This window comes from Porites lutea, chromosome 4, assembly GCF_958299795.1.
Source record: "Porites lutea chromosome 4, jaPorLute2.1, whole genome shotgun sequence".
Classification (NCBI taxonomy): domain Eukaryota; kingdom Metazoa; phylum Cnidaria; class Anthozoa; order Scleractinia; family Poritidae; genus Porites; species Porites lutea.
In genome coordinates this window covers 584,989-599,214 of record NC_133204.1, presented here as the reverse complement: position 1 = coordinate 599,214, position 14,226 = coordinate 584,989, and the positions used below count along the sequence as shown (strand labels likewise).

Sequence of the window (14,226 nt, the reverse complement as noted above, 5' to 3'; positions counted from 1 at the left end):
TGAAAACCAGCTTTTTGAGTCAACGGGAAAGAGCATTTCATTGCAAAAACAGGAACTTAGGCCTGAACGCTTCATTCCAGTTCATGTATAGCCGGGATCATCATAGTCGGCACTAACCTTTCCCAGTATCTCCACACAAGACGTGAAAAACTGTAAAGTTGGTTGATAGTTCATCACATTGTCATCCATTGCTCCACAAAATTGATAAAACAAAGAAGTACCAATGTCGCTGATAATTTCTGAAATAATTCAAAATAAAAAGTCGGCGATCGCTCTTTTAACAACTCACAGCCACTTATGTATAATAAAGGAGCCATATCGTTGGATCATTATATAATGTCAGGTAATGTGTAGGGGGAAAATTTAGCCATACAAGTGGTCTAATGCAACCTACGGCGTTTTTTTACATATATTTTTTGTAATTGAACCAAGTACCAAGAGATAATCCCTTACTGTTTTTTTTTTTTTGGACTCCACATATTTTGGGAAACCATTCAAACACAGTACTGACCTTGTTTACTTCTTTCAGATGAATCCTGCGTTTTATTCACCAACGATCTGAAAGGGATCGATCAAGCTACTTTCTCAGGCACATGTGGAGAATTATTTAGTTGATTAGTTGAAAATAAAAGATATAAAAGATTAAGAAACGACCGAACATCAGCTCTAATACACTGTATTAAAAACTGATCTCTTTGTCAAAGCTAAGGAAATGTACGTTGACAAAGTATTTCAACCACACATTCATTCAGTAAACAGAAAGCCAAGGGTGCTCAAATACTCCGGAAATACAGAAGCAACAGACTGATTAGTACCCCTCCCCCCTCCCCTCCCCACCCCCGGCCCCATCCGCGATTCTCGAGACTTTGGTTTTTTAATGTGTGGGTCCCTTTTTCTTCCCGTTACGTACGCCAGCTACAAAAACAAAACATTTAGTAACTCTTACTTTTCCAACAGAACGTGAGTTATGACGCCATATGCAGTAGCGGGTAACAAGAGATCCGGCTGGGTAGGAGATTATGGTAGTTGGTCCGTTGGCTTTGGAAAGGGCTCACGTACGAGCAAGGTCTGAAAATTGACGCGTTTTTAGGCTCGGCACTTCAGTTGTTCAAACGCCATAATGTGAATATTTTTCAAAATGATAGATACTCACGTTATAATGCTCTCAATATACGCTGCACCTTCACACAGCTGTGTCGGGCAAGGTTGGATGAAGTTCTGTATTACTTGCTCCTGTTCTCGGCGATTATCAGCAACCTTCCTTATCACAGCTTCATTGGCACGTTTCGCCAGGAACTGTGAAACAATACATACAGTGTACATACCAGTACAGCAAGGATCATTAACACGTTTATCAGGTCAAAATATACTAAGAATTACCTCCCGAGCACAATTAGGTTAACTATTGCAGAGATATGACTTCTACTACACGCGAGAAGACTGCTTACAACACTCACAAACAACTCTGAAAAGGAATTCAGTGGAGGTGTATGTTTTATCATGAAATTCGGCCAGTAACCGTTTCGTCAACATGACACCAGGATCTCTGAGCTAAAGTAATGTTGGTAAAGAAAGCAAGTGTCATCCTACAATAACTTGACCATTACCTTGATAGTGAGGGTAGCAGGACCTCTACACTGATTTCCTTCTTTGAAAAACTTGCCGCGACAAGGAACTTGTACTACGACCTACAGAGGAAAGGTTTTTTGTGCTAAGGGTAAATTCTACTATAAAACAGCAGCTTTCCACCAATCTAAAACACGTCTTTCATAATCTGGCGATCATCTAAAAATAATTGCCCTAACTACATACATACCCTTACCGCGGTATACAATCGGGCTTTCAGTTATTTGATATTCTCATTGTTAATCAATGACCATTAACCTAAACAAGAATCACTCTTAACACTACTACGCAAACGTTGCGATGTCAACTCTACTTGGCTCTGGACCTTTCAAATGATTTCAGTAAGATGGTCGCACTTATTCAGAACTTCGGCATGTCCGAGTGTTCGTCTAATAAAAGTAGAATCAGGTATTTACTTTCAAAGTTCCCTGGACTTAAGTAAGTTTAAACCCCTAACTCAAAGCACCGACACAACAAGATAATAGGGCGATTCAACTGAGTCCTTACCTGCGACATTTCGTTTGTATACATTTTGGGAATCAGCTCAATGTATTCAATGTCCAGGGAAATATGATGACCAACATTCCCACAAAATTTTCTGTAGTATGAACAAAGAAAAAAACGTTTACCTTATCATATTATTTCTAATTTCATTCACCTATGGGCCGAAGTCATTTCCAGTCAGACATAAGATGAAACCCAATTTGCGCGTTTACGCTTTTGTTACAACTGAGTTTCTCCTCACTTTAGCAGCGAGTTTAAAGGACACGAAAGTTCTTCGCTAAAAGTTTAAAAGGTAATTTTTGTGGCTAGCAAGGTCGTCCATATAACAGCTCAGACTTCACATCCAGTTCGGTCGCATGAAGCTTCCAAACTTTATTCCTGGCTACCTGACTTGCAGAGTAAGTAATTAAAAGGTTATTTTATACTACTGTGGAGAGGCTAAAATCAAAAAAAGAAAAATATTGACATTCAAATCATTTTGGAGAAATGTGAAGATTCAGCAACCTAATGAACGTTCAAGAATTCGTCTATTATTGGAGAAAGGACAAAAATGCATATGCTGCAGTTACTTTTTTCTATTATATTAGTTAATTTTGTTTTTCCTTTGTTTTTTGGGTATGGTAATGTATGCTCCCATTATTCTCTCTGGATGCTCATGGCAAAACAAAAGTTACTGACATAAAAAAATACCTACAGCATATATTTCATATACAGCTAGCTAAAAGCAATCACGATCTATCAGAGCAGTTTCTCTACTGACCTTGCATGGTTAGCTATTCCTTGTATCTGTGTGTACACAATGTTGAGTATCTTCTGCTTGTTCATCAGAGTGGCATCTGTCATGGGGGGTAAGATGGGCTCTAATCTTTTGACAGAGGGGGGTGGTAAGGGTGCAGGATGTGTTTTCATTCTTCTAATAATCCTTGAGGCAGCTTTAGATAAAATTAATAATCAATATTAATAAGATCAATTATCAATACCACCGTAAAAACATGCAGGGTAGGCTGCTATTAACCCCTTAAGCCTCGATATCGATCCACATACAAATCGTCCATACTGATCTCCATACATTTCCTCTTTAAGGATTAGTTGGGAGATAAAGGATCGCAGCATATTCTCTTACATGATTGTTTAATTAACCTTTCTCTTGATATGCTGCGCGAAAATTGATAAGTTGGTCATTCTAAGACAGACCTAAACCAGTGTTTAACAAAACCACCTTATTCACTACTTCAGTTTGGCCAACTATAATATGTTGACGTTGTCTATTATGAACAAATTATCCAAATAAGGGGAAAACGTAGAAAAAAAACTGTTATCTACTTGAAGTAACAATAATAATAATAATAATGTTTATTTCTTATATTGCGCAGTCTAGCATGCGATAAAGATATGATCGAGTGCGCATTACAACACTAAAATCTTAAAGTAATAAATGGCTAGTCCAAATAATGATAATAATAATAATAATTTACAATTTTCGGAAAACAATAAAAGTAAAATATGAGTTAATAAAAGAACTAATAAAAAGCTAATTTAAAAAGATGTGTCTTTAGTAAAACTTTAAAAATGTTCAATGATTGACATTGTCTAATTTCTAGAGGGAGTCGATTCCATACTTTGGGCGCAGCATTTTCAAACGCCCTATCCCCGAGTGTCTTTTTTGTTCTATAGGTATTGTCCATTAGGAGTATGCCCCGGTATGATCTCAACTGATACCGCGAGCTCTCTTTGATTTTTATCAAGTCTAAAAGATATTGTGGTGCGACGCCGTAGATACATTTGTGAACTAGCATTGCTATCTTGAATTCTATTCTGTGGGTAACCGGAAGCCAGTGCAGGTTGATCAGGGATGGTGTGATAGGATCATACCTAGATATAGTACATACCAGCCGAGCTGCCGCGTTCTGCAGGCGTTGCAGCTTACCAAGATGAACAGCGGGCGTACCATATAATAGACCGTTACAATAGTCTAATCGTGACATTATAATAGCCTGTACAATGGACTTCCTATTATCATATGATAAATACTTTCTAATACGCCGGATGTTATGTAGATGGTAATAAATATTCTGACATATGCTGTTAATATGTGTGGTCATATTCATGTTTGCATCAAACCAAGCACCCAGGTTTCTAACAGAGTAAACCGCAGAAACCTTTACCTCACCTACTTGCAAGTCACTTATCATAACCTTATTTAACTGTGCGCGTGTACCTATAATAAGAAACTCGGTCTTAGCATCGTTCAGCCGAAGTTTGTCTTGGACCATCCAGGTTCTTATGTCCGTGATGCAAGCTTGTAGAGCGTCAACAGCATCCGTCTCAGTAGCAGAACCATCCGGCTTAAATGAGATATAGAGCTGCGTATCATCAGCGTATGCGTGAACGTTAGGGAGATGGGATTCAACAACATCGAAGAGCTTACTTGCGTACAACGTGAAGAGCAAGGGACCAAGACATGATCCTTGAGGTACCCCTTGAGGCAGATCAAAGTCACTCGAATAGCTCCCGTTAATCAGGATTCGCTGTTTCCATAAAACAAATCTAGAGGTCTATAGATCGTCGTAAACAGCAGCGTCAGATAGCCTTTGTTTAAATCTGACCGGCTGACAGTCAGCAAAGTCGTATTTTACTATTCATAAATGATTTAAATGATAACATACATCCGTTCCGTGATCGAACATACTTCCTTCATGTTTTTACCAGGATATACCATAAATCTCTTCCTTATAATCTCCCCGCCCTATCCACTCTTTACACCCTCCTTCCACAACTTCTCCGATGCACCTTAATCTTTACGCGACTGGATTACCAATTCATAAAACGTCCAAGTACGCTTCAAAAGAAATAAGTAGCAAGTGGAATTGGATGGCGAACGTTTCTATGAAAGTGCTGCCTACAAAGTGTTATTTTGAAGCTGTGTAGCGCTGGAATATTTCCACAGATTAAGTAATTACCTGTCTCCGGACTCCTATCACTCCACTGACCAGTCATTCTACTGTCCAAAGGTTTTGTCGTAGGCCCCAACGCGTGTTTCACCCAGAAACGGACAGACTCAGTTATTTCCATATCAATTTTCTTCACGAAAAGCAAATCACTCCACGGTTCCTTAAATAGACAGTTATTACTCGGTTAAGACTTCGCGATGTCACGGTAATATAAATATTTCTAATCCTCCACACTATGGCTTAGAGATACATTTTGTCGTAACGTGCTGTAGCATAACTGTCTAAAATCATTATCCTGCTATTCAGTAGAAGATAGTTCTTAATAATCTAATGATACATTGATACAAAAAAACAAAGAGGTTATTTCATTGCCTTCCTGTACAGAAACCGAAACATCTGTCCACAAATATTGAAATTCTTAGTCTTTTTCTTTCTTCTTTGTCATATTTTGGTCTTTGATTCGAAAAATGTTTTCAATGAAGGGAAAGTTTCACTTGCCCAGGCTCTAAGCTTCGTGGGAAGGGGAAAGAGGTGATTTAGGCACGCGAGAACACAAGAGGCGCGCGAATGAGTAGAAGGAAGGGTGAAAGAAACTTTCTCCTTCCCTCCGCCCTGACCGACGCACCCGAAATCTGCGGCACCGAACAACTTTTTTTTGTGATTTATCTGAGAAGTAAATATTGCCTAGAATTTTTTAATTGATTGAGGACGGCTAGAAATTTCTAGATGACCGTTCCATTCAGGTACAATTTTCGAACCTTGTCTAATCAATTCCGTACGACTTACTGAAGTTTCATTTCTCATATTTTACTCCCCCTGTTAGGCTAATTTTCGTTGAAAAAGGAAACCTAAAATTTTCGGATTCAAAAATGTGATGGAGAGAAGAACATGAAAAATTCTTACTTCCGTAAATCGTTAAATTGCATCTAAAATTTTCGGGAAAATAATACTGATGTCCTTGTAATTTCGAAAAGACTCAAGTTCCCCTAGGATGACCGAACAGATACAACTTTTCGTTAAAAAAGGAAGCTAAAGATCTAAAAGTACTCTGGATAAGCTAAAAAGAGTTTTTAATGTATTTAGGAGGAAACCATCGTTGAGTCGTTCGCCCTTGCCGAAATTTCCCTTGACTTTTACGAATGCCTGCCACACAGGCTACTCAGGATCGGAAAGGACTGTCTTTGCGATGCTCGCGTGTTCTCTTTCTTCCCACTAAAGACTATTTCTTACTTACGTTTAGCACAAATGGCTAAACATACTTACCTGTTCAGGTTTCAGCAGTGTCTCAAGCCTTGCTGGATCATAAGGAGGGGGTAATGAAGGCAGAAAGAGGTTAGGGTCATGAAGCCTTGGTTCATCAAGCCACAGAACAAGAGTTTGATAAAACCTGCAAAAAAGAATCAACCGCAAATTACAGTTCTTTCCTGTTTACAGATACAACAAAGGATATTTGATCGTTATGTTGAGACTTGAAAGTTTCACTCGCTTGCAAAAAAAAGAGAGGTACTAAGACACTTATTCACATTTCTCGTCTTTATTAAAGACGGATTGACTCTCATCCACCAGCTGACAGTTTCACTCGCCCTGATATGACCTCTCCTTCCACCCTTCAGTTATAGCTGAAGATCTATTGGACAAACTTAAACAATCAAATCGTAGACATGTCGGAATCAAACCATGGGAACAAGAAGAATCCTAGATATTAATCAACTCAGAGAAACAAAACACGTCTTTACGATTAAAAAAACAAATAGTCAAAGCTCGATGACAAAAGTAAGGAGAATAACAGTTACAAGACGGTTTATTGGAAACAAGGAAGCTTACACGGAAGGTCCACAAGAAAAAGACACGACCCTTGCCTACGAGTTCATCAAGAGAGTTGTAAAATATCCGAAAACCCAACTACAAACCAGGGAACGCTTAAACAAATGCATAACTGTTTCAAGCTACATAAAAAAAAAGAACAACTGCAACGCCGTATGGCTTCAACAAATATTTATCATGCCCTTGGAATGCGCAATACCCTCTACAAGTTGCAACAATAAACTGTAACTTCAATATCAATTTAATGTCACTATTTTCAATTTCCTTCATAATTTGTTGTCACAACTACTATAAATCGTTAAGACTTCAAAAGATGACAAGAAAGATGACTCATTTTGACGACAGATCGACTTTCAGGCTCTCTTTTCAATTCCAAACAAATTAGGCTTTCGTTATCCTCACCCTTTTTTGCCTCGTTAATTTTCAGCAGACACGACCATTTAATAGGGTCCTTTAACGTTTGCAAAATCAGTGAGCTTACCCTGACAATTTTTCATGCAAAGTTCTTGTCTGTTCAAATTGTTTGCTTATTTCACTGTCTCCATCTGTTACCGCATCATGATCAGCTCCTGTCTCCAAAGACTTGTTTCGGTGGTGTTCAGATGTTGCTTGTAGTCTTTGCTTCATTTTCTTTAGCGTCGAAGTATGACTTTGGCTGTCAAAGAACCTATAGCCCACGCCTGTACGCTGGGCAAGACTTGGAAGAAGAACGACACGAGTCCAATTAATGAAAAAATAGTACAAACAAGTAAAAAACAGCTGCTATTAACTGAGCACGTGGTTAAGGTGCAAGAATATTGACAGAGAAATAGTCATTATAGATATGAGAAAAGTAAATAAATAAATAAATAAATAATAACCCCCTAAGATCAAGTTTTAAGTGTTAAGTCGAGATCAAAATCAAGTAATCCCGCTAAAAAATTTGGATTTCTTAGCAGCAAACCGGTCTGTAAACCAATTAAATTGAGCTGGCCACACAGAGACATTCATGGGAGATTCCATTGGATGAGGTAAACTCTCACTCTTCCTCTCGTTTCTGTCACTTTTCTTGGTTTTTATAAAACTCTGTTTTAATGGAAGTTGATCAGAATACTTGAGTACTCCATTACTGGCAAATGATCATGTCTGTTTCAGCCTTCTCTAAAGGGGTTTGCTCTTGTCACTCACTCACCCAGGTTGTGTGACGGGTCGTTGCAGATATAAACTGAAGAAGCGCTGCCATATGAGGGGTAACAAGGGATGATCCATATCAGTAACAAGGGCTTGGCTGGACCAACGATAGATGGACAGGCTGGACAAGGGAGGTGACCATGACAGTTTCATCTTTTTAACTACTTTCTACAAACACCACAAAGAAAATAAAGAAATGGACTCACAATGAATTGCAGTTATGCAAGATGCGTTTGGAGATACATTTTTCAGTAATGCGGTTAGAGACGTTAGAAGGCTTTGAAATTTCTTCTAGTCTTGGTCGTCTATAGAAACACTGCTTATCTAACCTTTAATGTCGCATCAATTGTAGAATCTGGGTGTTTCAGCAATCTCCTGCTAATTTCTACAGACAGGCCAGAATTTAATTCCATCTGTGTTTCCATGCATAACACACAATACGCATAGTAGCTATAATCAGGAGTCGCCTGTAAAAAAAAAAAAACAAGAATTAAGCCACAAATGACTTTATACTGACTTCTTACACTACTTGCTACTAATTGTGTTATTTTCGTCTTAAATCATAATGATAATGATCATGATCATCATCATTATCATTATCATTATCATAATAATAATAATAATAATAATAATAATAATAATAATTATTATTATTATTATTATTATTATTATTATTATTATTATTATTATTACAATATTTATCCTTGGCAGTATTTATAGCACAGAGACTTGTTGGGTCTAACAAACAACTAAAACAAATAAATCAGATAAAAAGAACACGATTTGACCTTGGGACTACCGAGAACCAATCCAGCTAGCGGTTGGAGCAAACTTGGAACGCCGGGTCTCCGAATTGCAAGTCAGGCGCTCTGACCGCTCGGCCAAACTGCCTCCGGCAATCTGCCTTGTGGACCAATGAAAGCGTTAAATATTCTAAGAATCTGATTATACTGCTTGACCAAAATGTCTATGTGAGTGTTTAACAGAGGCGTTAACCCGGAATTAACGCAAGAAGCTTTAGAGCCATTCTTTTTACTCTCATTAAAAGAATCAAGGAAACAGATCAAAGTTGTTTTATTTATTTATTTATTTATTTTTCACTTCCCCGAGTTTCTCCTGGAGCCCACTCGCTCAAAAAAAGCCCGGGGAGCCTGAGCATAAGATTGAAACAACAGGTAAATGAATCAGCACAATTAATGTTCCAAAAGTTGATACCTAGGATCGATTATGGAGACCAACAATTATCCCTTCAATACGTTTGCGAAGAAAATCCTTTAATGTGACCATTCAAATACAAAAAAGACTCTTCGGCAGTACTTGTGTATGGTACAGTAGCATTTTAATTTCGAAACTTTTTGGATCTTGGTTTAATACACGACCTCATATTTAAAAGCTTTATTCAAATCGCTGACCTTTATTTCCCATAATACAGGTGGAGCATTGTTACTTGACGTCACCCAGGAAAGAAGCGAAGCAATAACACCATGACTTCCTGTATCTTTCAGTAACAGCTGGAGAAAAAATTAATAATATATAGTCTGACTCAACTTTGTTTGCAGAATGTTCAGTGTTTCTAGAAGCCTGAGAAAACAGCCGACATTTCTCGACGCCGCCTCTAGTTTCTACAAGAAATGGCGTCTGAGAAACGAGCGAAGAATTCCATACTAATGACGTGTCCTTACCCATATCTGAGTAGTGGTTCTGATTGGTTGAAATCTGTTTCATCCAATCAGACGCACTACCCAGATCTGGGTAGTGACGCGTCAATAGTATGGTCTTTCTGCGTTCGTTTCTCAGACGTCATTTCGCGGGGAAACCACTGGTGGTGTCGCGAGATGTCGGGTGTTTTCTCAGACTATGTTTCTGGTTATGTTTGATGAAATTGATACCCACCAGGACACACACTGACAGTGAAAACAAGAAGGTGCAACAACTGAAAAGTACCTGGTAAGAATCCATGAGATGTTTTTGTATGACATTCAGTCCTCCTTCCACCCTCAAAGCAATTTTGATCAGGTTATCCAGAACAAACTGAATATGACCATCCCTTAACAATAAGATAAGATAAAATTACTGCTCCATTCAATCAAACTCTATTTAGCATCTTTATCAGAATCTTCTCTATAAAGGCAATAAGTATTTTCTCTTGAAAGAGGAGGTAAACAATTGCCGCAGCAGATGAAGGTGGTCTGAAAAATTGGAGAAAACCTGGACTACACACAAACGTTTCCTTTTTTCTCTCTTTTTTCGGAGGGGGATCATCCACCCCAACCCCTTTTGCTAGCAGTTTACATATTGTTTCTATTTTCTTTCACGCCCTCGAACTCGCAAGTGAAAATAGAAAGTCTGTGGGATAAGGGAAAAAGGTTCATTTTACCTTTCTGGGAAACTGCCCACCTACCCCTCCCCTAAGCCAACATTTTGCCTTAAGTGAGAAGTAAGTATTAATGTTGGCTTAGGGGAGGGATAGGTGGGCAGTTTCGCATATGAAAGTCTAAAATATCAGAATACAAAGTGGCAGTAGTATTTTTTTTTCGCCGACTCAAGCCGTAAAGTGAAAATAGAAGGACTGTGAGCGAAAACAATTGCACGTGAGAGTCTAAAATTTCATAATACAAAGGTGCCATTAGATTCCTTGCCCCAGATTTGTTTTTATAAACATCTCTCACATGTGCAAATGAAGCAACCTTGTTGCGACTTTTCAACTTGATAAAGGTAAAAGGAGAAAACAGTATAACTTAAACACTAGGCTGACTACCATTCCTTTCACTTGTGTGTTTTCAGAAATGAAAATAGTTATATCGCCAAATTCATGATGCATAATTTTAAATCAATGGTACACTGACCTATACCAGTTTGGCAGTGTACAAAGAGTTAACAACCAGAACTCCACGACACTGACAGAGCCAACCATACCGGGTGCTTGAAACTTCTGAACATGGCTCTAGAACAAGGAAAAAGAGGAATGAAAATTCGCACTTATTTTACAGATTTCATCACTGTTCTCTTTTCCCGTCATATTGTCATTTACTATGAATAAATAGACCGGGTGAAGGGCTTTTCGCTATTCTCACACGTGTTACTCTTTTCGCGTCTTTCAGGCGATTGAAGATAAGATTCAGGCAGGCGTGGAGTGCCAGATTCGCGCGAAGGGAGGCGTGTGAAAAAAAACGTTTTTAGAGCCTTCCCTCATCGCTCGTGTCCCGTGCTTGTCTTCGTTCACCTATAAACTGAAAAAAAGTTACGCGTGCTCTGCAGGCTAATTTTCACCCTGGTGATCCACATAAAAAAGCATTGATCGAGCTTCTCTGCTACTGAGTTCCTCACATCACACCTTCTGGATTATCAAGTGCCCCACGCACGTTCCAACGCAATGTCATGCTCAGAATACTGGTACTTTCAAAATGGTTCACTAGTTACCTGATCTTCAACGCACAAATGCTCTATTGGTCACCAGTGCAGATTGACTTGTTGGCCCTACACCGACCAATAGCCTTAGCAGTAACAAAAAATCTTAAAAAATGAAACGAAAAAAATGAATGATCGACACCTGAATGACTCCAACCAGTTTCTTGCAATACTGTCCCACTGCTGATGCCTGAAGAAGCTTCTCAGCATAGCCTGCGTTATCATTGTCCAGCTGGCTTAAGCGGTGAATTACAGATACAAACCTATGTAATATTAAATGTATGAAATCAGCATCGACATGCAACCTTATTCCAGCCGCAAGTTTGTCATGCCTATAATGTATTGCCGATTGGACTTGACTGCGATACCGGCATTGCACTTTGTGCTGAGCAAACTCAGAGAAAAATTGAATGCAGTATTTTAAGACATTTTCTTCAATAACGAGACCCGCCAGTTGCATTTGATACAAACAAGACCGAATTCTTTAATTTGCGCTGAGAATCATTCAGCTCAAGTCGTTGGTGAAAAACTGATAAGGACTGGCCAGTGATAGACTTCTACCAACCAACCTTGCTTCCTGTGTAAGCTTCTCAGGACAGCTGAAAAACAGTGGAGTGACATTCGCTAAAATTCGCAGTGTAGCATCATAGCAGTTCGCATTTACAATAAGTGTTAAATGGTCCAATCCTGCCCCTAGGAACAAATCACGGCTGTAATGAAAAAAAAAACAAAGTTAACTTAAAAAATATTCAGTTCACGGCAGATTGATAATTAGTCTTGAAAGCCTGAATGTATCATCACTAAATAATTTTGCGGAATAAATGAGCACTGCTTTTAAACTATTTTTTTTAAGTCGTTGATGAAATTCTACTGCAGTTACCGTTCAGTCAGCTACGACATTTCATTGGTGCCAGTTACATATTCATCATCTTAAACCCGCTATATTGTTTACTGTAACTGTATTTTTACGAAATTTATTAAGTGATTAAAAACTAAATACTCCCTATTATTTTAACCAACCTGGTGCCAATAGTAGTCATCGCCATAGCAGCATAGCATGCTAGTTGTCCCCCAGCTTTGATTGCATGAATCATACTGGCCAATACATTTTCATTAACAAGCTCAAGTGTTTCCTTTGACAGCGATTTAACCAAGCTGGAAAATCCAGGGCCTGCTTCTTCGGAAGCTAAAATAGAAAGTGACAGCCTTAATATCAGAGATGGGATAACTTGACAAGCCCAGGTTAACAAACTTGTTGCTATAGTGGAAAAGGCCAGAACCCAAACCGTTTGTCGTGCTAAACTTCAATACAAGATCGCCCTTTCAAAATTGACTGCATAAAAAAAATTATCCCGGAAGTAAGGATGTTGTAGCCACAGCCGGAAATAAGATTTAAAACGAAATTTCACATAAAAAGCTAAAATGAAATAACTTTCGTGTTCACAAAGTAGGTTTAAAGAATAAGCCCTGTATCTCTACCCTCAACTAAGTCTGCTGGAAATCACTCCCTTGTAAAATCTTGAAGGAAGGAACCTTGATACCTTGTAATTCATCTTGAAGAGGAAGCTGCTGCTGAGTAAACTGCATGACAGGCGTCGGCAGATCAGCTGCATGAAGCCTGAGAACTAACATCACCTCCCACAGCCAATCATACAACTGTTGTTCATAATTGGGCTGCGTCATGCGATTATACGATGCAGTGGCTATTTGTGCCATCTGACTTAAGAGTCCTTGGTTTTCTCTGAATGCCTCATGTGCTACTCCTCCTGGCCAATTGGGAAGACGAAGAGCTGACACTTCTACAAGCGATGCTGCCATAGCTCTGTGCCAGCACTGATGTAAGAACAGCTGATCACTTTCACCTGGCTAAAAAATTGATAATAATATCAAATGTTTATTGAGTTTACAAATTCATAAGGCCGCAAATCACAATAGCCCACGCTCGATATATTAAAATTCTAACATGACTCAGAGGTTTTCTAGTCATTTTTCTATATTTGGTTTGGATTTCTTTGAGTTCAAGTCCCTTTTGGGAATCGCGTGACAATGCAGTCTTGAAAAATTGGCAATTTTGACTCTAAAGCCTCGGAGTCATGCTATTGCACACTGACAAAGTACCTGATTACGTACTGGCTCGAGCGTGGGACGCAGACCAAGCCCAAAGACTGTGCCAACAGTAAGAAATAGGCGTACGCTAAAGTCCAAAACATGCTTTTCTCTTTTTTCTTTCATTGTATCAAAAGAAAAAGATGGAAAAACCACGTTACACTACAACAGTGTTATTTCCACCTGACCTCTCGCTCTCTCCACCTAGCTAGAGAGGTCCTGGATGCAGATGCTGGGATGTTTTGTAGTTATAATTATTACCACATATTTACCTCCCCAACATGACCCCAGTTCAGATTGGAAACAATGTAGCGCGCTAGCTGGTGCTCTGGAGAAGAAAGGTCAGCTTTCAGCAGCCAGGATTTGATGCAGTCCATGTTCTTGTAGGTTGGATGCCAAAGATTAATCGATAAACCGCTGAACAAGTAAACGCAACTCTGAAGAAAAAATAATAATAGTATCAGGCAAGTGACGCAAGGTTGCTTCCGAGTGCAACATTCAAGCCCCCTTCCCCATAAAAAAAGAGTGATTCATCGTGAATGTGAGACGATGTTTAAATGTACGACCTCCATCAAAGTAACTGAGTTATGCCGGTTTTGTTTTTTGCTTCTTTGTTTTGTTTCTCGTAGATCACATC

At 38.9% G+C, this 14,226-nt stretch overlaps 1 protein-coding gene across 1 annotated transcript in view; it reads right to left on the bottom strand.

Annotated features, from left to right (window-relative positions):
• The window catches only part of LOC140935100 (ectopic P granules protein 5 homolog), a 41,208-nt gene that overhangs the window by 12,458 nt on the left and 14,524 nt on the right, over nt 1–14,226 (bottom strand). The window contains exons 18-36 of the mRNA XM_073384635.1: nt 13,862–14,026; nt 13,025–13,349; nt 12,504–12,669; nt 12,053–12,193; nt 11,626–11,746; nt 10,922–11,019; nt 10,020–10,122; nt 9,488–9,586; nt 8,405–8,542; nt 8,077–8,243; nt 7,387–7,602; nt 6,345–6,468; nt 5,091–5,241; nt 2,891–3,062; nt 2,134–2,224; nt 1,608–1,688; nt 1,154–1,296; nt 512–558; nt 118–239 (exon numbers count right to left, since the gene is read on the bottom strand). Of these exons, the coding sequence (XP_073240736.1) occupies nt 118–239; nt 512–558; nt 1,154–1,296; nt 1,608–1,688; nt 2,134–2,224; nt 2,891–3,062; nt 5,091–5,241; nt 6,345–6,468; nt 7,387–7,602; nt 8,077–8,243; nt 8,405–8,542; nt 9,488–9,586; nt 10,020–10,122; nt 10,922–11,019; nt 11,626–11,746; nt 12,053–12,193; nt 12,504–12,669; nt 13,025–13,349; nt 13,862–14,026 (2,670 nt within the window). The remainder of the gene's footprint in view (nt 1–117; nt 240–511; nt 559–1,153; nt 1,297–1,607; nt 1,689–2,133; nt 2,225–2,890; nt 3,063–5,090; nt 5,242–6,344; nt 6,469–7,386; nt 7,603–8,076; nt 8,244–8,404; nt 8,543–9,487; nt 9,587–10,019; nt 10,123–10,921; nt 11,020–11,625; nt 11,747–12,052; nt 12,194–12,503; nt 12,670–13,024; nt 13,350–13,861; nt 14,027–14,226) is intronic.